At 44.5% G+C, this 25,192-nt stretch overlaps 1 protein-coding gene across 5 annotated transcripts in view; it reads left to right on the top strand.

The window, feature by feature from the left end:
• ncam1a (neural cell adhesion molecule 1a) overlaps positions 1-19,352 on the top strand; it is a 168,825-nt gene extending 149,473 nt beyond the window's left edge. For 2 of the 5 annotated variants that reach the window (XM_056594218.1, XM_056594221.1), the window contains 5 exons: positions 426-550; positions 1,264-1,444; positions 12,111-12,312; positions 12,894-13,010; positions 19,040-19,352. In XM_056594218.1, coding sequence (XP_056450193.1) covers positions 426-550; positions 1,264-1,444; positions 12,111-12,312; positions 12,894-13,010; positions 19,040-19,214 — 800 coding nt within the window. In that variant the 3' untranslated portion in view covers positions 19,215-19,352. Of the gene's footprint in view, positions 1-425; positions 551-1,263; positions 1,445-4,244; positions 4,405-12,110; positions 12,313-12,893; positions 13,011-19,039 lie in introns of those variants that run through there. The other 3 variants (XM_056594220.1, XM_056594222.1, XM_056594223.1) reach the window with 2 other exon arrangements.
• The last annotated feature ends 5,840 nt before the right edge of the window (positions 19,353-25,192 follow it).

The following is a 25,192-nucleotide window of genomic DNA, read 5'->3' on the forward strand; positions in this document are numbered from 1 at the left end:
AAAAGTGACAGGTGAAAGATGACTTTCATTATCTCCTATTCCTGCCAATTGATTTAGGAGAAGAGGGGGTGGTGGGGTGGGAGTGGAGGGATGATGAGCGTAACGTATTCTGTTTCTCACGATTACATTTTAGCGTCTACTTTGTGGTTCAAGGGATTAATTTGAGTGGACGCAACCTTTAAAAGTCTTGATGCGTCACGGCGCGATGAAATGCATCCTTGAGTTTCTGACAGATTGTCCTCTGCATCGCGCGTCTTTATTGGAATACCTGTTACACCGTTTGACGAGGACACGGGAAAAAAACAAGCAATCAGATCAAAACCCGTGGATGAATTGACATTGAGGACGACATTGGGTCCCATGGGGAATGTTTAGTGTGAAACCGCTTTTGGCTAAAGAAGATGTTCCTGTTATGATGTGCCCAGGGGAACCCAGTGCACCCAAGCTGGAGGCCAAGGTGCAGAAGAAGGGTAACGCCCTCAAGGTGAACTGGGTGAAGCAGGATGACGGAGGCACCCCCATCAAGCACTACCTGGTCAGATACAAACCTGTGAGTATCCCAGGGACAGGGAGAGAGAGGGGGGCCCAAAGTGGGCGGGTTGTTGGTATCGTTGTTGTTGTTCTTTCACTGAGCGTCTGCATTGTTGGACTGCATTACCTTAAAGATATGAAAGCCATGACGGGCAATCATGTGTCAGAGTTGTGTGTCACTCTCCATCGCGTCACTCTTTAAATGTCTCATACCTGAATATGGTTATGTGTCAGGGATATTGTCGAGTCATCTTTAACTCATTGTATTGAATTCATCAATTGATTGAGAAAATTATTGTGATTTAGATTTGAATGCAAAAGACTATCTTCGTTCCTCTTCAAATGCCTCCTGGCATGTTTTGAAGAAAGTATGCATTACAAGACTCTGTTGCAGATCAGGTTCCACGTTAGTTTTCTCCTGCCTCGATGGTGGAGCTAAATCGTGAACTCATCGTGTCTCTGTATCTTGCTCCCTCTCTCTCTCGCTCTCGCTCTTGCTCTCCACCTCTCCCTCCCTCTCTCCCTCCCTCCATCCCTCCCTCCCTCTCTCCCTCCCTCCATCCCTCCCTCCCTCCCTCACTCCCTCCCGTCCTTCCCCCCTCCCTCCCTCTCTCTGCCTACCTCGTGCTCAACCTCCCTCCCTCCCTCCCTCCCTCCCCCCCTCCCTCCCTCCCTCCCTCCCCTCTACCCCACCCCTCCCCTCTACCCCACCCCTCCCTTCCCCTGCTCCAGAAGCACGTGTCTGACTGGAGGCCTGAGATCCGCGTGCCCCACGGCAGCGACCACGTGCTGCTGCAGGCCCTGGACTGGAACACTGAGTACGAGGTGTACGTGGTGGCCGAGAACCAGCAGGGCAAGTCCAAGCCCGCCGTTGTCTCCTTCAGGACGGCCATGCAGCCCACCGCCATCCCAGGTACGGTCCATTGTTAACCCCCCATCCCCTCCCCCCTCTCAAACTCACCAACCAAATGGCACGCTGAGGCTGTCACGCCCCCATCCCGACACACAGCGTGTCTCTGTCTGGTTGGATCGAGCCCATCCATCCAGTCTGAACACAAGCCTGGTCAAAGCTATTGTATTTCTCTGGGTGGAGGGAGATCGATTTTGGCCAGGCTGGGCTGGTAAGGATGGAGGAGTTGTCGGTTCAATGGTTATGCCTGAACAACCTTTGACCTTTCCAAAGCACAAATTGAAAAAATCCTCCAGAAACACAAAAAAAGCTCAATGCTCCAAAAGTCCTCTTAAACGACCATAATCTGGACCATGACTCATATTGACGTCATGGCGTCCTCGGATGCGATTCGCCCCCTTCATCCGCCGAGCTTTGGTGCAGTTCAACTTCCAATTGCCCGGCCTTATCGGGCTTTGTTCTCCGGGCCCTAAACTTATTGGAGAATAGCTTCTCCACTGCACCAGGTGAGCCGAGCCTAAGCGCATATTATCCATCAGATGCACTCCCACATTTCACCCAGTCTGCCTTGGCGCTCCTGCACCCATGGCAGTCTCTCTGTGCTCCGGCTCTGTTTGGTGTGAACACTTTCAGTGTGTTATCTGGGGCTTTTGTGGGCTGCCTCCCCGCATTCTAATCTATTGTGATCTCTATCCCTCTCTCTGTCTGTCTGTCCGTCTGTCCGTCCGTCTGTCCGTCTGTCTGTCCGTCCGTCCGTCCGTCCGTCCGTCCGTCTGTCTGTCTGTCTGTCTGTCTGTCTGTCTGTCTGTCTGGTGTATTTATTTATCTGTCTGTCTGTTTGGAGTATATCACTATTTATCTGTCTATCCATCGGATTATCTCTGTGTGTGTCTGTCTCTCTCTCTTTCTATACATGTGTCTATCCATCTATCTTTCTTCTCAATCTCTGTCCGTCTGTGTGTGTGTGTCTGTCTACCCCCCCTCCCCCTCTCTCTCTCATGTGGCTGGAGGACCTGTGGGGAGGTAGCCCTTTGGGCCTTTTGCATGGCGCGATGCATAACCAGATTGATTTGGCTAATCGTTTAGCAGGGACGCTACGCGGGCAGCCTCGGGTGCATGGTGCATTGCAAGGAAACCATGTTATGTTGTTATTTTCATCGGCTCGTTGGGGCTGAACGACAATAGTAGCAACGGGAGGTTTGGATCACAAAAAATAGCACCAAGTCAGGTGCAAATAAGTCACCTGCCTTTTCTTTTGTTTATTCGTGTATTTGTTTGTGTGAGATTACGTACGTGTATCGTCAAACCGCCTCGGCTGCTGTTACGACCCCGGCTTTATTTTTAACTCCGAGCCATGAGAAATGTTGTCACGGTTGGGTGTGTACTCAGTCGTAGCGCACACGCCCTGTTAAAGTGACAGGGCTCACAGCTAGAAGTGGTTGAACACTTCTGTCTGTTGACTTGGCACTACATTATAATTTATATTGTAGACGGTAAAGTATTTTCGCAAAAGGTTTGTTTTGGGCTTATGGGGGGGAAAAAACTCAATTTCTGTAAACAACGTGTCGTTTATGTTGTGCATGAGTGATGAGTCCTTTTGAATATGTAGGTAAGCAGACAAGCGCAAAGCTAATATTTGATTATTTTCCGTAGTAATTTTTACAATTGGGCAGTTTTTTCTGCCCAAGACTCACTAAAAACAATCCTACAAGACAAAAAATACCATGCTGCATGGCAATGAAAGAGGTGCAAATATGAAAACATATCTATTATGATTATGGTTATAAAGCATTGGTGGAAACTATTTCTCTCAAGGACACCCAATATATCCACAATCCAGCCCATCCAAATCTCCCCAAACTACAGTTGATATTCATATTGAACTTTCATTTCGTTTTTAGAGATATTTATTTCATTGAATGTTTTGTTTACTTGGGCTAACCAGTTCAGGGATATGACCTTCTGAAATGCCGTTGTTTTTGGTTCTTTTTTGCATGGCTATTTGAGGGCACGCCATGATGTGATCAAAATACTAAACCAACAACCCCCTGTTCATGGATATCAGGTTCACATCCATGCCATCTGCTCCCTTTCCAAAGCTTTGTGGCTGATGACAATGTGACCGTTCGAAATATAATAACGTCATGTTCATATTTTGCATTCAAAAGTCGGCCCTTCCTCCTGTCTTTTTGTTCTGAATAATCATCCTACCTCTTTCTTCCAGTAACTTTCCATGCATGCATGTCATGACCCATCCTTCACACGTGTTTGTGTGTCTGTGTGTGTGTTTTTTTCTACTAACACACACACACAAACATACTGCACTGAGCCTTTACTTGCCTGACTTCAGCCTCTGATGAACTTTCAACCTTTTGTTTCCATGTTCTGACCTGTTTTTCAATCTTCTCTCTTTCTCTCCTTCTGCCCACTGTTTGTCTCTCACCCATGCCCCCCCCCCCTCCTCCCTCACTCTCCCCTTTTTCCTCCTCTTGTCTTCCTCCCCCTCATGTGGGATCTTATCCCTGACACACACACACACACACACACACACACACACACACACACACACACACACACACACACACACACACACACACACACACACACACACACACACACACACACACACACACAAACTTCTTCCTTCTGTGCTTATGACCTTTTTTTATTTCTGCTCTTGATGTGGCACTCTTCTTTTCAATTTCACGGACACACAAAACCCACGGGATCCATTTTCCTCCATTTGATGTGATTTATTTGTGTTATTTCTCTGTACGGTTTCCGTTCTCGCCGGTGACCTCAGCCACCCTGGGCTGCTCGTCCCTGGCCTGCAACGCCGCATCTATCCTGCTCTCCGTGGTCGCTGTCTTGTGGCTCTCATAAACTGTCCCCTGCCACAAACACACACCAACACACGCACACATGAGCACACACACACACACACAGACACACAAACATGCACACACCGCCCAAGAGGAGTCTGGAAGAGCCCACCAACCCCCACACACACACCCGCCCCACCGTGCACCTCCTCACGACTCACACTTGACCCCCACCACCACCACCACCACCACCACCACTTCCAACTCCTCGCCCAATCACGTGATTGGCTCCCCCCTTTTTTCTTCTTTTTTTTGCCTATCTTGACTCCTTGTGCCGCCACACACAAGAACGACAGAACGAACGAAAGAAAGAGAGCGATAGAATTAAAAAAAAAGTAACGCCACGTTGAAAAGTTGAGAAAAATACAGAGTCATGGCATCTTTCTCGTCATGACCACGGGGGGTGAGCTTCATTCTGGAGTCGTGCTTTGAGTTAGTTTTTTTAATTCCTTATGATGCTTATGATTGTTTTTCATATCTTTAATATTTGCATAGGGAAACATGCAGCACGCAGTTTTTTGGTTTTGGTTTTGTTCACTGTTGTCAATATCACACAACAGAAGTGGTTATGCTGTCAAAGATGCGCTAGCACTGAATGAGAAGACACTGCTGATAAGTTTACACATGAGAAATGCCTTTGATCTTCAGAGATGTGGCCGATTTGCGCGATTAAACCCTTACCCCACAATGCCCGCATCCCCCAACGTACAAATGGTGGATAATTGCTAAATATTCCAACACAATGAGTCACAAAGAATGTGTCTCAAAACGACACTCATTTGTTGTGTAATTAAAACGTCCATCACCGTATTTTCCCAGCCCACGTTATCGACGGCAGTACACTGAACAGTGGCAATGAAACTTGCTTGGTGCTAACTGGTATGGTCACTGGTATGCTAGCTCCCTTTGCCCATACTCATCTACATCTAGCCAAATCTAAGTCCCCTAACCCGGGGGTTTGACAACATTGGACAGCGGAACAAACATGGCATCATAAAAAAAGGATCACTTATGAGTAGACAGTGTTTCTGTCGTTGAGACGCTTATTCATCTCAGCCGCAGGACCGAAGACCCACACTCTCTTGACGTTTTAGTAAGACACCTCTCCAAATTTCAAATACAGGTTGTTTGTGTAACAACATACGACTTCCGCTCCGATTTATCGTACGATTGATCGCCGGACCTCATTGGTAACGGTTATTGGCGAGGGATCGTCGACTTTCTGGGGAGCTTCTATTTGGAACTAAGAGGTGACCTACATTAATTCCTCTGCACCGCCATGCATGACGTAAGTGTGAACAATACAGATGCGAGGCGTGACGCTGGTGTATTCACGAAGGCGCGGATCCCCCTCTCTGAAGTTCTAATGGCATTATGAATATGCTAATGTGTGTTAATTAGGTTACGCGGAGTGTGTCCACAAAACGCCGTGCCTAGTCTCTGGACTTTCTGTTAGTTTTTGTTTATGTCAATTTTTTCTATCCACACATTCAGGCTTGAAAATGTTAATGGTCCACAAAGTTAAAATGAGGACATGCTACGCGAGATGAATTAATTGCTGGTTGTGATGATGAAATATATTTTTTTCTTGTTGTGTGTCATAAGATTGAAGTCCATTATTGTAGAGAGAGAGTGGCCCGGGACTGCATTGTCAGTTAAAAGGAGATGGTTGATGATGAGAGAAAAATAAAAGAATCAAACATAATGTTTTGTGACAAAGTGTACATAATCTTTTAAAAGGTATTCTCCGATATTCTCGATATGCACACCCACCCGTTAATTTGATGCTTTACGCTCTCTTTTTACCTGACAACAGAGCAAATCTGGAACTTAATGCTTTAGCTGTACTTCATTTTCAATAACCTGAAATTATAATATTGAGAATTCTTTTTGTAAGTACATCTCTGTGTATTGCCATGTATTCATTGTAAGTATGAATAAATTGTGTTTCTTTTTTCTTTGAGGAACGACGTGTATTTCCGGGAAAAAAGTGTAAACATTTAAATGCTGCTAGAGATCCACCTTCTTTTGATGGATTTTATGAATAACATTCAGCTATGAATATGTAGCTGTATGTTTGTCAAAAGCTTCTTTTCATTTTCTTTCTCCTTTCTTCTTCTTTCCATTATTTTCACTTGCTCTTCCCTATTCTATTCTTCATTTGACTTTGCAAGTTTTGCTATCGATAGCATGTAATATGCTATAAATGTGCCCCTTTGATTTTGTTGAGCTGGGGAATAGCCAGGTTGCTGGGTCTCAAGCAGTGAAGGAACAATGTTGTCAATGTTTTGGCTCAAATATCCATGATGCACTGCACCACGAGCGACTTTGATTAGAACTTGTGTACACACAGCCGCACTTGTTGGCTAGTACAACACAAAATAAGGTGTCACCATGCCATATCCTGATTTTGTGCTGGAGGTATCTTTGGAGACAATATATTATTTATTATCGTTTTTCCCATATAAATGCAATATGCAACCTAATCAGGGGACTGATTGACTGGGATGTGGGTGCATATGCATAATGTCCTGGACATCAATGTAGCTCCTATGCAAGCATACCCAATGTCTAGAAAGACACCATTGCAGGCTATTTCCTGATGGAATAGCCATTTAAATCCTGCATTTCCCTCACTACCGGTGTTTTTGTAAAGGAATGAGAAAACTGTGGATATGGTAAAGCCCGGGAGCCAAATGCTTATCAGTGTTGTTTCAGTAGGATTTGGTTTCTCTCCATTGTTATTCATGCGTTTTCATCTTCATTTCTACGACAGACTTCCATCTCTCTAAAACCTCCACCACCTCCTCTGGAATAGCCTCAGTCTAAATCAGGTATCGCTGATTAGGAATCTTTTAATACCGGACCGAGGTGCAATCCCCTCCTGCCCAGATAAACAATATTTTCTGCGTATCCTTAACAACCAAGAGTGTACTGTGAAGCTAATCAGATTTTTATTTTTTCAATGTTAGTGCCACGGAACCAAACATTTTATAAAAAATATATTTTAAGTACAATTAACTATGAAAATTAATAAATAAAATTAAATTAAATTAAATTAAACGCAGGGCCTTCATTTGGTAATTTCCTTCCATCAAAATTGTGCGAGGAAAGATATTGATAGATTTTAAAATGATTTCAATTCATTTTCTGAAAGTATTTCAAATATGATACACCCCTGGAGATTTTAAGTATTGTAAAGATGAAAAATGTGCTTACGGATTTCCCATTCCCCGCCTTGTTTCCAACACATATTTAGGTAACGCCCTATGGCATCCATGCAGAAACATGTCAACAAACAGTTCAAGAATAGCTGTTTTCCAAAAGCGGCACATACGAAACACCTACATATGCAAACATTTCTGCGTTACTACCACCGCCACCTCGGAGAGATTGCATTCAGTATACCCTGGATGCCTGTTGCTAAATCACAGGCTTAACATTTCAAGATAAGCCTTCCTCCATGAAGACCAGGCGGCGGTCAGAGGCTGCACCCTGCCTGGTGCACAGAGGAGCTCCTTTCAGCACCAGGGCTCTAGGCTGGGCTTGGGCTGTTAAAGCCTGACAAGCCCAAAAAAGAAATATTCTATACTCCATGCTGACACTCAGATACGTGACTGCTCCCCGTTCCGGGGGGCTTGCACACACGCTGCGACAGCCTTCCTTGCCACTGTTGGGGGGCTGGAGGTGGGCTATGGGGTGCTGGTAGGGTGGTGGAGGTGAGAAAGAACATGGCACATGATTTATCACACCTGTTAAAATGTAAATGAAGTGAACGGCAAAAGGAATAAGCAAGGGTGGGACGCACGGCCACCCTGCGTGTGTGGTCTGCGTATCTCTGCGTATGTGTCTTTCTCTCTCTCGTTCTCTCTCTCTCTCTCTGTCTCTGTCTCTGTCTGTCTCTCTCTCCCTCTCATGCTCTCTCTCTCTTTGTCTCATACTCTCTGGCTGTCGCTCTCTCTCTCTGTCTCACTCTCCCTGTCATGCTCTCTCTCTCTTTGTCTCATACTCTCTGGCTGTCGCTCTCTCTCTCTGTCTCTGTCTCTGTCTCTGTCTCACTCTCCCTGTCATGCTCTCTCTCTCTTTGTCTCATATTCTCTGGCTGTCTCTGTCTCGCTCTCTCTCTCTGTCTCTGTCTCACTCTCTCTCTCTCTCTCTCTCTCTCCCTCTCATGCTCTCTCTCTCTTTGTCTCACACTCTCTGGATATCTCTCTCTCTCTCTCTCTCTCTCTCTCTCTCTCTCTGTCTCTCTCTCTCTCCCCTCCCCCCTCCACCCAGTGTGTATCGGATGGGATGGTGCGACGGCTCACAACACTATTTATTTTGCTGTTGCCACACAAAAGACGGCAACTTATTTATTTTCTTCTTCGGCGGCGAGAAGTGCGAGTGCATATTGTTCTGACATAGCGCAGGCAGAGTGAGGACTGCGGCCCACCCCTGCTTTCCCCTCCCACCACCGGCTCCAAAGTGAAGCAGAGGCGGTGGTAGACCTTAAGGCTGAGCTAAATACACACTCGCTTGGCTGGTGGGTCGGAAGGATTACCTAGTGAACGCTGTGGTTTGGTTCAACCCCCCCCCCCCCCTTGGGGTCTGATGCTGAGCACAGAGGCGTTATTGTTGGACATGATTAAACAGCTTTCACCTGAGGAGAAGAAACAACAAAACCTCAAGAGTTAATACTCGCACTCTTCTGTGGATGGGGCATATGGTGCTTTTATTCCTTTCATTGTAGGTTGACCTTCGCTGATTCATTTTGTTCAAAAAGCTGAATGATATTTTGGCTGTAAAGTAGCCGACATTTCAGGTTGAGTACACAGTTGGTTCTGACAACAAATAAATAAATACAAATTTGGGATTGCATTAAAACCGAATAGGACCAAAATAATTGGTGGGGATGTTAACATTTATCTAAACATTTACCACATGTAAGGAGAACTAAGGGACTAAGGATAATGATCGTATTAATATCCCCTTATTACACAAAAGCATTGTTTTCGTGGGGCTCTATTGATTTCACTATAACCTCATAACCTGGCAGCGGGCCTATTAATCAATAGCTTTATGTGTATGGTTATGACTCTAATGCGTGTTGCGGCAATTTTCCAATCTTTTCTCAAATGGCTCTCTAAATAGTAGCTTACTTTCTGTAATTTTCTTCTGAATAACCCTGATTTTGAAAGCACTTTCGAGAGGCCCGGCACGTTGAAGGACTGGATGCCTGGAGTATTTTTCGATGTTTGTGGACAAGCGAGGATATAAAGAGCGTAGCCTTGAGTATCGCCCCACAGCCCTTCCGTCTGTTGACCTCACAAGGGATTTCCAAATGAAAGGTAGACTCCATTTTGATTGATTAGCATCAGAGAAAGGGACGGCTAGGGAGAGAGGCTGGAGGAATGTTTTAAATGTGTCTGGTTTTGGTGTGATTCCTTTGGGTTTATGTCCAAGTTTACTAATGATGAAGTAAGTTTCCACACATTCCACGCATACGTTGTAATTAACCGTTTATGTTCATGTTATCGTATTTATTTTGCATTTCCTGCCCTATATTTATTGATTTGAAATGTTGCAGGACAAAAGTTTTGATGTTTGGTAAGTAGCTGGTTGTGATCCTTGAGAGACAATTCAATTAAAATATTTTCCAATGTTTTCCAATCCCATGGTACGGAATTTAACCTTCCGTTCCCAAGGTTTCAATAGAGGTACCATTGCAGAATACAAACAGTTGTCTTTATTACAACCAGGCAACAATGCATTGACTCTTAATAAAACCAAAATCCTAAAGGATAAACATAAACGTTTGACACAACTGTACATACTTACATGTCTTATTTGGTTTCAATTGGCCTGTATTTGGTTTCAATTGGGTGGTTTCCATTGGGCTGTTTGATGATGCTGTTACTGTATCATCAAAACAATGCCTCATGCTCATGTCTGGAATTGGTTGCAAACTTGTAGCCTGGGTCAGGTGGAATGGACGATTGTGTTTCCTGTGTTTTTGTCCTCCACTAAATGCCCAAGGGCTGCCATTGGTTTGCATACTTGGATGTAAATTGCACAATGCCTCTCCTGGGCTTCTGTTGGTAAATAGTTTTTCCACAGTGCAGTTGTTGGAAATGCATGTGCTGTTTTAATATAGATGAAAAATGTGTTGCCTGCTGCATCGATTCATTTGAATGTCCATGCCAATGTCACTGCCATTTACCATTGAAATTCTCTTCTTAAAGTTATTTGGGCAAGCTTTCCTTTTTAAATGATATGATTGATTGATGTACGGTACTTTTGAAATAGTAAATTGTAATGTAATATAACAAATAATAATCCAACAGATCAATCCCTATACTATAATATATATAGTATTGAGTATGTAGTCAAATGTAAAGTAATACAAGCATATAATCCAGTGAAACATAGAAGACATAAATCATCATTTCGGCATGCCGTTTGTTTTGATTTGAGCATTATGCACACCAGAGGTAATCTGCTAAACTCCTGCGGTTGGTCTATTTATCGACCAATTAATGGGGCGGAAGCAAATCATCTTGGAGAGTTGTATGGCCCGTGAAACACTGAACATAATTGTGCTGTGACTTATCGATTCAGTAATCAGGGCTAATAATTTCCCCTAATTTATTTTCATTTATGTGATAAACAATTTTGTCCACACCCATATTGGAAAACACATTTGAGGCACATTTGATGAAACCTGGATGCACTTCTGGAAGGGTCACACCAAATCCCCTTTGGTAATGGCTTCCACATAGTCAGACACACGTCTGAATAAAAATGGACTGCCTCGGTTGAAACAACAATGTGACATTTCATAATGTAAACATGATATCGAATAAATTGCATGTATAAATAATTTATCAAGCCATGCATTTGTCATGAGACCTTCCATACGGCCTGTTGCATGAAATGTGCAACTTTAAAACCATACCCACGCTGAAGGAAATAAATTCCTTCAGGCGATTTACTACTGGCATGCAACATGTTTTTCCCTTCCCCATTGATATTGTGCATCCTCTTAGCTCTTAGCACATCGCTTGTTATTCTGCGATTTGATGCTGTTGGTGTTTAAACATAGTGATTATAAGAATGTGTGCCACTAATGAATTCTTGTATAAGATGCGATGGAAGCAAGCGAAGGCCTCAAGTGTGTGCGTATGAGGGCTGTGTAAGTAAACACGCTGCTGGTGAACATTAGATGATGAAACATCATGATTTGTTTTGTCTCCGTATCTCTCCTCTATAAAGAACCACACGCTCACTGCCTTGATCGTTAAAATTGCCAAGATTATGTCATTAAAGTCTGACAACTCTCCACTTATTCTCCCCATTTGCCCCCTCTCTCTCTCTTTCTCTCTCTCTCTGTCTCTCTCTCTCTCTCTCTCTCTCTCTCTCTCTCTCTCTCTCTCTCTCTCTCTCTCTCTCTCTCTCTCTCTCTCTCTCTCTCTCGCTCTCTCTCTCTCTCTCTCTCTCTCTCTCTCTCTCTCTCTCTCTCTCTCTCTCTCTCTCTCTCTCTCTGCTGTCTCCCTTGGCCCGTCTTGTCTCTCAATGTATCTGTCCTTCTCTCATTTCCTCTCTCCATTTGTTATCCCAATGTACAATTTTTTTTATATTTCTTCTTCCTCCTCTGTCCCTATCTTGTTCTTCTTCGTTCTCTTCCTATTCCCTGTCTCCTCTTGTCCTCCTTTTCCTTCCCCTCTCTCCTCCTCGGAATCCTCCTTCTTTTCCTCCTCCTCCTCTTTCTTCTCCTCCTCCTCCTCCTCTTCCTCTCCTCCCTCCAGAAGTCGGGGGCTCAGGCCTGGGGACGGGCGCCATCGTGGGCATCCTGATGGTGGTCTTCCTTCTGCTGCTGGTGGGCGTGGACGTCACCTGCTACTTCCTCAACAAGTGCGGCCTGCTGATGTGCATCGCCGTCAACTTCTGCGGCAAGACGGGTCCCGGGGCCAAAGGCAAGGACATCGAGGAGGGCAAAGCCGCATTCACGTGAGTTCACACACACACCCATACACACAAACACACACACACACACGCACGCACGCACGCACCCGCACACGCGCAGATGCGTACACACAGACACGCCTATAAGGGGACTGAAGTTCAAGGTGTGGAATTGAATGGGAAACCACTACATGGAAAGGTTTATTGGCTACGTCATAGCACAATTTTCAGGAGAATGAATCATCTGTATATTGTACAGTCTAAAGTTTAACTTGCAGGTATATATATTACAAAATATTGAATATATATTTCAGAGAAGAAAGCCGGTGAGAGACACAGGGAAGCGCGAGAGAGAGATCGAGAAACACAGGGGGGCTCGAGGGAGATGTAGAGACACGCATTAGAGAAAGGTAGAGATTGGGAGGCACAGCGAGAGAGAAAGAGAGAGATTGAGAGACACAGTGGAGAGAGAGACAGAGAGTATCTGGGCTGTCGCGCCATTGATGGAGGTGGGCTGGCCATCATCACACTCATGCTCACACTCATGTTCACGCTCATATTCACACGAATGCTCCGGATTATGTTCACCCTCATATTCACACTCGTGTTCGGCTCTGCAAACACAGGAAAGATGAATCCAAGGAGCCCATTGTGGAGGTGAGGACAGAGGAGGCGAACCCCCCCACCCAGGACGGAGGTGCTCCCACAGAGCCCAGCGAGACCACCCCTTTGACGGAGGCTGAGTGAGTACCTCCGCCACAGCCAGCCAGGCCCATTCACCACCCACTTTTACCAGAATAGCGCCATGCGTTTCTATGGATATTGTCGTTTGTGCGAACACACTTATGGTAGAAATAAAGCCTATTGCAAATGCTAGGGGCCCATTGGCTATTTGCGAGCAATTTCCATCTAATGGTTGGGGAAATGTGGTCCTTAGTTCAAAGAACTCAACTAAATACTCCTTGGGTCGGTTCAAGGTCTGCTCACCTGAACCTGAAACATGTCAGTAAGCATGCCTTTCTTTGATTTGGCCGTTTTTGCGAGATATATGAATTTGTCGCTAACTATCGACACTTGAACACCAAGGCCTCGGTAACACTCGCTCTTTGTTCTGGCTCCACAAAGAGTCTTTGTGCTCCCGTAACGCACTAACCCCACTCGATGCACAACACTCTAAATTCGTTCTCCTCTCTACTCACTCTCCTTGTCTCTCTCGCTCTCTCCTCGTCTCTCCCCGGGTGATCTCTCTTTTGTGTCCGCTCCCCCCCACCCCCCCCAACTCACTTATTCCTTATTCCTCTACCACCACCCCAACACCCTTCCACCACCTCCCCCACTCCCTCACATCACCAACCCATCAGGCCCACCAGTCCAGACACCACTTCCCCGGTGGTGAACTCGCTGCCTACCGCTGCCTCTAACTCAACCCCCGGCGCTAGCGAACGCAACACCGCCGCCGCGGTCGGAAGCGCCAAAAGCGCCGCCGAAGCATCCCTTCCGGCTAGCGCGGGGAGCAAAGACAGCGGGCCCGCTCCGGCCGGCGCTACGTCGTCCTCCACGCCCGACGTGGGCCCCCTGGTGGACCTGAGCGAGGGCGCAAGCCTTACCGTGGCGCCCCCGAAGGCAGCTACCGCTGCCTCGGAGCCGGATGCTAAGGCCGCTGAGCCCAAGGAGTCCACGGGTTCCCCGAGCACAGCTTCCACCGCACAGGCCGAGTATGACCATCTCCATGTCCAGCCACAACCCACAACCCCCCCCCCCTAACCCTAACCCTCACCCCCCCCCCCCCCCCCCCCCCCTGCAACCTCACCCCATACGCCGACCGGCCTGCTGGGATGCTGCGGCTCTCGAGCATCCGGCTCCCGTCTTCATAACATGCAGTGGTGGAAATTCCAGGGCTAGAAAGTAAAAGTCCTCTCTGGATTTTTTGTAGATTCTATTAAGCTCAACACGACTGAACAATAGCCGGGTTGGGGCTGGAGAACAGGAAGGCTTTTATTGTTTTTCAAACCTGGAATTGACCACCGCTGAGCACCGATCATAAGAAAGTTCATTGTCTCCCCCCCCGCCCCCATCCCCTCCCTCTCAACAATCATCAACAATCACCCAATAGAAATCAAGATGTGTGTGTGAATGGTAGCAGACTTAGCCCACGCGTGGTTGCAATAATGCACTCTAATTAAGGTGGCATGTACTTGACAATTTAGACAATTAACTGTAATCGGAGTACTTAGCTGGACAACTAGCCTAATATTCAGCTAACCTGGCGATAATTAGCATATTATACTGTTAGAAGCATAGTAATTAGTCTGCATTTAAATATACTTCTTCTTGCCACTCTCTTTCCCATAGTCGATTAGCAATTCCAGCCCGCATTGCTCTATTTTCTTTCTTCTTCTCAATTCTTCCCAGCGAGTTCCTTCCACTCTTTTCTTTATCCATATTTTCGCAGAAGAAAAAAACAAGGCAGGCAGCAGGTTCCAACTGTTTACGAAACACATTGATCATTGGCTGCTTATCGTTGTTCTCCAAGAGACCAGATGAAATAAAAATGAGATCTAAAGTTGTTTTGCCTTAGCTTTGACAAGCCAATTCTCAGTGTTTTGTTTTAAACACCTGATTGTGCCAGCGGGCCGATACGGCCGTGAACAGAACAACACCGCGTGGATCTCTTCGTCTGATCGCCGTTCCCCAACCCCTGCGGCATCGACGCATTTACCTTTTCTGTTGACAACACTGCTGGCTTCTCATCCCCTGACGGCTGACGGCGTTGGTCTTATGAATTATGAGTGACGCAGCTCTGATGGTGGCGGCGGTGCTAAATAACACATGAATCAAACTAGAGTCGGTCATGTGGGGACATTTATCTTTCTAACTCTGGGATTTGAAGTGCACTTTCTGTCTCTGTGATCCCCGTCCCCCCTTCCTCCCTCTCTCCTCCCTTTCTGCCTCACTCCCTTCCTCACACTAACTCTGCATTTCTCATGTCAGGATTTAACTTATGACATGGCTTCTTGTATTCTCTCGCCAGTTATTCTGCAGGGATGACTGTGATTTTTACAGCCTTCGACTCATTTAAAAATGTAACATTCCTGAGCAGTTTTACTGCTCCAAACTTTCTGAAATAGAAATATAATTCCTGAAATATTAACCAGTAGCTGAATTGCATAACCCTGCCCATGTGATGATGATGCGTGACAATATACCAATATCAAACTCAGTGCTTGCATGTGATTGTTTTCATGCTCACTGTTCATTGGCTGACAGTAGGAGAAAGAAGTGTCTGTGATTTGTTTTTCTAATGAAACATGAATCACGACCGCTAAATGTCAACACTAGTTCAGGGGCTGCCTCTTGTTGATATCTCTCTCTCAGCCGAGAGCTATGTTTGGCAGAATCCACCGGAGTAAGATGGCTGTTTGATCGGAAGAATGCTGAGGCGGCTCCAAGTTTCATGCTGGATTTAAGAGCACCGCTCCTCAGAAACAAACTCTCTTTGAGTGTGTTGGTGTGCAGACGTTTTCTCCCAGGGCATATATTTACTGAGACAGTAGGCTAAAAGCAATTTGTTTGACCCACTTACACACCAACATGCACACTCACATACATACAATCAAACACACTCGCTCACTCACTCACATACTTTCACACACGGTATGTCTTCCACAGAAACATACATGTATACACAAACACACACACATACACACACACACACACACACACACACACACACACACACACACACACACACACACACACACACACACACACACACACACACACACACACACACACACACACACACATATCAACAGTATACTGTATATAAACACATGCACACACTCAGAAAACGCTGCAGCAAAATGAAGTGGGATATTGCTCCTTAGGGAGTTAGACGGAGGCATCAGTCTTTTACCCACATAGATAAGAAGGCAGATAGACAGGATTTTAGTTAGCAATATGGTGGTTCATTGGCTGATAGGTTGGATTGGAGAACCAGAGTTATTAATGATTATGATTAAAGGTGTAGTATGTACACACCCAACACCCCAAACACATTCCCCCCTTCCAACAACTTAGAAGAAGGTAGGGTGGCCTGTACTGGCCTGTGTACCTGTGTTCCTAACCAATTATACAATCATATAAAATATATATATATACACCGTCATTAAAACATTCTTATGAATATTCTACTGCATATCAGTCCTTTCCGCCGGATGCCACTTAATTCGAAACAACGCAACTTTTATTAAAGTTTACGTTAAACAACAAAGCGCTTAATTTAAAAAATGCTTAATACTTCAAAACCGAACTGCTGACAACTTCTTAACCTCGGCTAAGTGATGAGTGTGCAGGAAGCTGCCCTGGTGCTCAACTTCCTGTGCTATCGGAGGGTTTGTGGTGCGGCGCCTCTTGCCAAACTCAGTTGTGCTCAAACATGGCCAGGAGGGATGCGGCTGTAACAGGGCCCTGTTAAAATATTTACACCAGCTCTGCTTTTTGGGTTCTTCCTTCGACTTGCAGTCATTTACGTTTTCTTTGCCGAAATTGATTTGAGGTCTCAGTATTTCTGAAGTTGTGGAAGAAAACCTTATTCCATGTGTGAATTAGGCCATATTATTTGGCCATAAACTGAGCCATTTGAAGTTTGAAATTCATGTGCATCTGTCTCATCGGAGACTGCAGACGCGCTGTCAAAATATCAACTTGTCAGATTCGAATGCGCTCATGGCTCTTAAAGGGGATGGGAGCTGGCACTCTCATTGGTTTATTGCACGTTACTCCCAAACCACACCTACGGGTAATTAGGCTACTTCAGACCAACACTTTTTAGATATGCGGCGGGCGCAAGAGTCATTTTTTGCGCCGGTAAAATAGCGACATCACCATAGAACCGCCCACAAAGCTACTTGCGCTTGGCGCTTCGAACTTGAGTTTCAGACCGTTAAAATAGGGCCCTAGGAGTTCCTCTCAAAATTTGATTTGGACATAACACACAAACACAGACACAAACACACACACGCACACAGACACAAACAGACACATGCACATACACATACACACAGACACACACATACACCCTTGTCCTCAGCGGGTATTGTGAAGATAATAATTATAAGTGGATATTGATTCCCTGTACTAGCAACAGAAGGGGGTAAGGTAGGTTCCCATTGTCGCAGGCAGGCATGTATTAAAGAATGGTCTGGACAGTTTACAAGCAGGGGGCTAACACAGACTTCCTCTGCTTGCCGAGGCACACCAGAATGTGATGAGATACACTTTGTCAGATTGAGGAAAATATTTTGTATGATATACCACACGTCACTGTTTGCATCATATTTTTAACGATTGTATTTGCGCTCTCTTACACGTGCCATAGCATCACCGGAGTAGACGGGCCAATGGACATTCCGTCAGATTGCAATTAATGCGGCGCTTATGGATGCCAGCCGCCATAAAACCCAGGAGCAATTCCCTTATTTGGTAACCCGTCCAGTTCCCGGCCGTTATTGATAAAGGGGCTTGTTTCCAGACAAAATAAGCTGTATTGATGTCATCAGAGCACCCGAAAAGCATTGGAGCGTTCAATAGACAAACCGTTGTGGATTCAAAAACGTCCTCAGCGGAGTCTTGTGATTGGTTCGCTTCGCCCCCACGTGACCGTGTGTGGTCAGACAGAACGAACCCTGGACGTGCCTCTGCGGGCGTTGTGACTGCTCACAGTCACAACGCAGCCATAGCCGCTAGTGACCGGGACATGTTGCTAGTTCTCGCGCAGGCCATTTGGCCCGCCTGCAGATTTACCAGGTTATCGATCCTTGTTGCCTTTCACAAATTACCCCATGGTGGAACTCTTCCGGCACTTTGAAGGACAATACTGCAAAGTGTGAAAGGGGGCTTAAGAAAGCGGTTCATGCCGTGATTTGAAAGCGGGTGGTATTTTGTAAAGACACAGTTCCAAATGGTCGTCATTCATCAACAACATGATCCACCAAAATAACGGTTGCTGCCGAATGACAAGTACGCCTTTTTATCCTTGCGTCCGGCTTGTAATCCCACTTGTCGCAGTGGAGGAACGCCTGGTTCTCACCGTTCCACCCCCACCTCTCTGGCCATTGTGTCGCTGCTGTTCCTTCTGCATACTGTACTGTACGGCCTGGCCCGTCCCCACTCCACCGTCACATTGTTTGTGTGAAAATAGCTTGGACGTGCGTGCTCTCCCGAGTCCATGTCTGGCCCGGATCGAGAGGCAAGATCCCATTATGTGTGAAATGCATTCAGTTCCACAAGGACCAAAAAATAGAGGGGAGACCAACACTCCATTCATGCATGTGTTTTTAACTCTTTCTCTGTGTCTCTCTCTCTCTGTGTTTCTGTCTCTGTCTCTGTCTTTGTGTCTGCGTTTGTGTGTGTCTGCAAAAACACACACACCCACACGCACACTTTTTTGGGATTTGACATTAAGTGGCATGTACCCTCCACAAAAAAAAGAGCTGCAGTATTTGTTATACACAGGGTTTGTTTTCGTCTTTCTGCGTACGCAACTGAGGTAGAATTTTAAAGTGAGGCAAAAAGGCCATATGATTACAGTGCGTGTTAATGTTATTCGTGTTAGGTTAAGGCAACAAAGATCATTTGTATTATTTTGTGTTTTTTGTACTATGAGCAGATGTTTCCCTTGAATTTGCGTAGCAGAATAATCTTGCCATTTGTAGGCCATCTCCTTCCTCTCTAATATCTCTCCCTCCCTCCCTCTCTCTCCCACCCACAGTATTAAAGTGGCGATCGACGACAAGGCTAACGCTAATGATGCTATAACCAAGGAGGCTAACGCCACGGAGACGAAGGAGGTGAAGGAGGTGGACGCCGTGCCCAACTCCACCACCGAGGTGAAGACCGTCCCAAACGAGGCCCCCGTTGCCAACGGCAACGAGAGCAAAGCGTAACTCCTCCGGGACCCTCATCCACCTCCAACATCACCACCTTCAACCCCACATTGCCTATACCTTATGATTCCTCCAACAGTGTTTAATGAGAGCGGGTGTGGAGGAAGAGGAGTGGGTGGAGATGGAGGTGGAGCTGGAGGAGGGGGGCTGGGTAGGCTGGGGTGGGGTTAGGGGGAGGCTGGGTGGTAGGGGTTTGGATTTTGGGGTTTGGGATATGGGCTGGTGGGGTTGGGTTTGCAGGGGCAGTCTGAAAAACCATGCGAGTTCTCTAGAATAAACACAAAAACAACAATAGGGAGAACGTGGGGAAGGCGGATTAGAAAAGTTGACAAAAATGCATGGCAGAAAGAAAGGACGGAGAAGTAAACGATAAAAAACAGCCTTCCGTTTCCACGGCGGTGGTGCTCTGCACACCTGGGTGCGTTAGATAACGAGACAGTTGACTGCCTTAGCGCCACTTATCGCTCACCTCTGTATCCCCTCGTTGTTTGTCGCCGCGTGTCTCGGGGAAAGAAGGAACCGTCAAATCTTCTAGTCTGCCCGTTTTTTCGCTCATCCTTTCATTTTGTTGTTGTATGCTCTATTATATTGAAAAGGGAAAGCCACACCGTTCGGCCATTAGTCAATCGTAGCTTTAGGTCAAACTGGGTAACTGCCTTTTGCCCGATGTGCAGTCTTTTCTATTTAAGTCTCATTCCATAGCCCAATGGCTCCTCGGAGTGCGTCGGCCATTACTGCAGTATGTGTGTGTCTGTACGATCACGGATTATTTTCTAACCTGTATCACTCTACTGTACAACATCCACTCATCGCTGCCAGGCTTGGCGGTGTTTTAAACTCACGAGATGCTGTTGAACTTGGGTTGAGACGGATTGAACATTGCCACGCCTGATTTACTGTCTGTTTGTTTTTTGATTGTTGTTGAGATTTTAGACAATGTTGAATATAAGAACACATGGTAGTAGAAGGTTTGACTTCTAGTCCTGAAGAGATAGAAGGGAAGGGGAGGCGGGGAAGGGGGGCCAGAAAAGATACACACATTGAAGAATTGTCGAAATAATGTTTATGTATTTCTTTTTTTCTATTTTTTATTTAGCAAATAAATAACACACCACTATTGCTTTTTCCTCCGATTGCACATATGTTCATGCGCAAAAACACACACGCACACACACACACACACACACACACACACACACACACACACACACACACACACACACACACACACACACACACAAATACTCACACACACACACACATACTCACACACAGACTCACGCTGATAAATGCACTCACTTGTACACACAGGTATACATGTTTAATATTCATCTATCTTTTCCCACCTGCCACCAAATAGACCTTACTGTTTGCATTAGTTTGCATGTATTCCTTAGAGTTTCCGAGCTCAGGTGTAGATGGCAGAAGCACTGTCTATGCTCACACGCTCACTGCCCCCCCCAAACTACAGCCTTTCGTTTTAGTTTCCGGGGGCCATTTTGAATTCTTAAAGGTGACATCTTAAACCACCAGGTGTGAGTGTGATCAGCCGTTACAAGCCGTTTTGAAAATGTGCCTCTTCTGACATCACAAGTTGGCATGTCCACCTAGATGTATCACACCTGGTGGTATAATATGTCACCTTTAATAAGACTGACAGGGGATTGGAGGTTTGTTCGTCTTGTTCTGACATTAATATTTGTATGTATACATTCCAATATATATCCATAATACACACACACACCGATTCAACAAGACAAGTTCTTATTTAAGCCATAGTACGCTGTCGGATATGGATTTAGGAAGAGACGAGAGATAGAGAGAAAACCAACCTGCCATTTTCTTTTTCTTTTGTGTTTGTGTACAGTGTTCCTTATACTTTAGACTGCAAGCTAATAGTGCACTGTGAATGTGTCGATATCCTAGTGTGAATAGAATACGTTGTGTTCTTTGTCTTGGAGTCCAGAAAAAAATAAAATAATGCCTAGTTGGATTCTGAAAAGTTTAGCTTATAGTGAACCAAGCAGAGTTCAGAGTTCCCTGAAGGCTGGGGTTTAGGAAAGCAAAATTAAAATGGAGAAAGACAGTGCCTTTAATTGTGAGGAAAACGGCATTGCATTTCATCTTTCTTATCCTCCGTCAGTTATACACACAGGGATGTTTATACTTCATCTCCCATGTTTTTCATTTCACAATTTCACATTTCACTGTCTTCAGCAGGTTTTTAATGCAAATAAAGCGCAGGTTTGTTGAAATTACAGACAACAATCGCAGCCTTTCCCTCTGGAGATAGCTCCGTGACCCTTTTTCTAATTTATATGAGAACTTCAGCCAGACTTGTTGTTCTTGCTGTTGACTAAATCTTGCTTCTATAGAGCTGAGGATAGGATTGAGCGTTAATATGGATATCCACCACGCTGTAGCGCTTTAGTGACGGTTGAACACACACGACTACACGAGTATAGTCCATCACATCAATTTCACATGTATGTGTATAAGACAGCGAAGTGATGACCTGATATGTTGAGCTGATTCTAGGCAAATTGTTACTGTAAATTTGTGTTTTCTTGTTCAATATATTTTCATTGGATTTTGTGATGTGTTGAAAGTTGCCTTTTGCCCAATTAGATTATGACATGAAAAGGCTTTTATTGTCTTGTTTTTTTGTAATAATTAAGCAGCTTCTCAAAAAAGAAAATAGAATGCAGAGTATTCCACCATGAAATTGCAGACTTCATAATAATAAACAAGCTGGAACAAAATTCTTTGGTTTTGAAATTTTGTAAGTGCCATACTTTCTTTCTGCTAGAATTAAAACATTATCATGGATGAAAATAGCAACAATGCAATGTATTTTGAGATTTAGTGGAAAAAATTATGGGCTTGCCAAATACTTGTTGAAAAACTAGGGCCTACTTTGAAAAATACAAAACGTCACCCTTGTCCCTTCCTCGTTTGCAGCGCCTCTTTCGTCTCACAAAATATTGTTCTGTGTTTCGTTCGCATAATTAGGAGACGCTTTCAACTAAAGGGACGTGGCAAAAAAAAACAACGCTTTGATTTCCAACGAGTATAGGCTGCGTGGTTACGCCTAACCCAAATGACAAAATTGATGCCTACAATTTGACAGTCATTCAGAAAGAAAAAAAATCATCTCCATTTTTGAACGAATCACTCCCAGACCAATATTTCGAAGTAGCAATTTAGCCCCTGCTCAGTGCTCAATGTACAGACTGCTGGTTATGTGTAACGTCGATACCCCTCAATTTCTCCACCGTCACAGATGTAAATACTGAGTACTAACTGCTGAAGAAATGTTTGTAAAATGTTTGACTTTGCCTCTGCCAGAATTTCCTGTTAAAGGGAAAAAATGTAAAGGTTTTATTTTTAAAAAGACGGCCCACAGAAGCTAAGCGGTAAAAGGAAAATCAAACTGGATAGGCTCTGGGAAATACACTCTGCATTAATCTTAGCTACGTTCAGATTCTAGACTGGTCACATTGATCATTGGTACTCGGTAGATGACAAGCAGAACATTTTGAATTAGTAGGCTACGGTATATGTGATGAATTGCAAATGTACTCTCACATTAAATGACTAGTTAACATTGACTGTGCTCTTTGAATAGTGATGTCAATGAAGTAAGTAAAACATATAAATAACCATCCAGTTGCCCATAAAATACATCCACTAATGCGAAATGCCTATGCCTTGTTGCATTGAATGACCTTCCTCCACCCATGCACAACCCTGCTGTTCTTAAGGTTCGACACTAGAGTGCGCCATGGTTCTAATTTAGGATTTAAGATAAATTCCTATATAGGAGAACTTCCCAGACAATAGTGATATAATACCAGTTTACCATGCAGAATATAAACGGTAGCCTGCAGTGCTCTACTTGAATTGTCGATCTATTGATTTTGAAAAAGACAAACATAACCCTGCCCTGCCTACGCTGCTATAAGTCGGTCCGACGGCAGTGAAAAGGGTGATGTAATGGTCAGCATTGGTCAGCAGGGGGCAGGCGTGCTTGTTTATCTGTAAAGGGCAGCACAGTTCTATGAACTGAAATTGCCACAGTCATTTCCTAATCTTTTCAAACTTATTAAACCATGTTGTGATTTAGTTATTTTTTCCTAAATGGCTTAGTATAGTTGTGCAATAGTTGTGCAGTTTATTGTTAACTGAAGAAAAAAACATCAAGAGAGGTCTCTGAATTTCACAAGTTGCTAAGCACTCTCTCACACTCACACAAAATGATCTTTTTGCAGGTTTGACTTAAAATTACCCGCAAAAAATGTTATTTAAAACAGCCAAATCAGCTATCAGCCTTCTATTTAAAACACTGTTTGCCTAATACTTTGTCAAAGAGACAAGGAACTCAAACTATATCATCAGCATTTTGTTTCCTCCCTTTTTGCCTTTCCATTTTTTTAAATTATCTTGTATGTTACCATTTCAGAAAGGCCTCTCCTTGCCTGACTCATGTCACTCCAGCCGTTAGTGCCTTCTCTCTCAGCATCCACTTCAACCTCTGGCTTCACGCGGACCACCAGATTAGGGTCCTTTTCCGCCCTGGCCCTTCCATCCCCCCACACCCTAACAATGGCCCAGTGTACACCCAGGCCCAGGAAGTGATCTGATTCTCAGATAGAGAAAAGGAGAAGAAAAAAACCTAACATTTGGTTTGGTCCGCAGGCTACCTGTGTAGAGCTTTAACTAAGATATAGAGCTCCAACCTAATGATTTAAGAATGTAATCAAAGGGAAACAACTATTCTATTATTATTCTATTATTTATTTAAGGGTTCCATGTGCCTGCTTGAACTTCTTGCAAAGAGAGGTTATTTCACTATATTATTGTTCTAAGTTTCTAATTTTTTGAGTTGAACAGATAGGGGGTTAGGTAGGGGTTGCTAGGGGTTCTTTTTCTAAGAGATTTCCGTTCAGATCACACCTTATTTTTTTATACACCTTACTTTTTTAAACTCCTCAATGAGGGTTGAGCCTTTCTTTCTTAATAGACAGTCTGTGAACACCCCCCCACCCACCCCCTAAACCTAAAGTGTAGTCATTGTTTACAATCACACTGAGACAATGACTTCTCACCAGGCAAGATGGCCACAACTGGTTTTAAAAAGCCAAGCACACAGTGAGACCAAACCCCTACACTACATTGAGGACACTACACAAATAGCTTGAAAGGTCTACAGATTTGTTCACTAATCAAAGAAGAAGTATACTTGCCAAATATGCTCTGACTTTTTGGTGAACATGAAAAAAACAATGAATGAGGCGAGTTACTGTTGGTGATGTTTGTAACTAGGGTGTAGTGTGTGTGTGTGTGTGTGTGTGTGTGTGTGTGTGTGTGTGTGTGTGTGTGTGTGTGTGTGTGTGTGTGTGTGTGTGTGTGTGTGTGTGTGTGTGTGTGTGTGTGCACGTGTGTTGCCATGGGTGAGTGCACAAGCACATGTGTGCTTGCCTTTGTCCGTTCTGTGTCTCTGCTTCACACATTGTAACCTAATGTGTGCAGAATTCACCTGACACATCCTTCATTTCCTCTTACTAATGGCACTGACTGTATTTATTTTTCTGTATTTCCATCCTTATCTTTAGCCCGGTATTCATACAGGGAGGTACCCGGAATGTATACATATATTTTTATCTTGTTTATTTTATCGCATTTGTAACTGGCATCAAATTTCATACCTAATTGAATGCCAGTTACTCGTTTAACCTTATATTTTAGACTAAATATAGTCTATCTAATTTCTACAAAAGAATGCAAAACCTTGTAGCTGCTCGATACATTTCCCACCTTAAAATAAAACACATAACAGTCTTGTTCCATGAAAAATGAATCGCTTGCTGCCTTAAGTTAATGTAGGCCTTTTAGCTATTTTCTATGTTTGCACTGCAATAAATTAACTTGTGATTTCTGTATTTTTACCTCCAAGTCTCTTCACGGCACTTAATTTC

This window comes from Gadus chalcogrammus, chromosome 7 (genome assembly GCF_026213295.1).
Source record: "Gadus chalcogrammus isolate NIFS_2021 chromosome 7, NIFS_Gcha_1.0, whole genome shotgun sequence".
NCBI lineage: Eukaryota > Metazoa > Chordata > Actinopteri > Gadiformes > Gadidae > Gadus > Gadus chalcogrammus.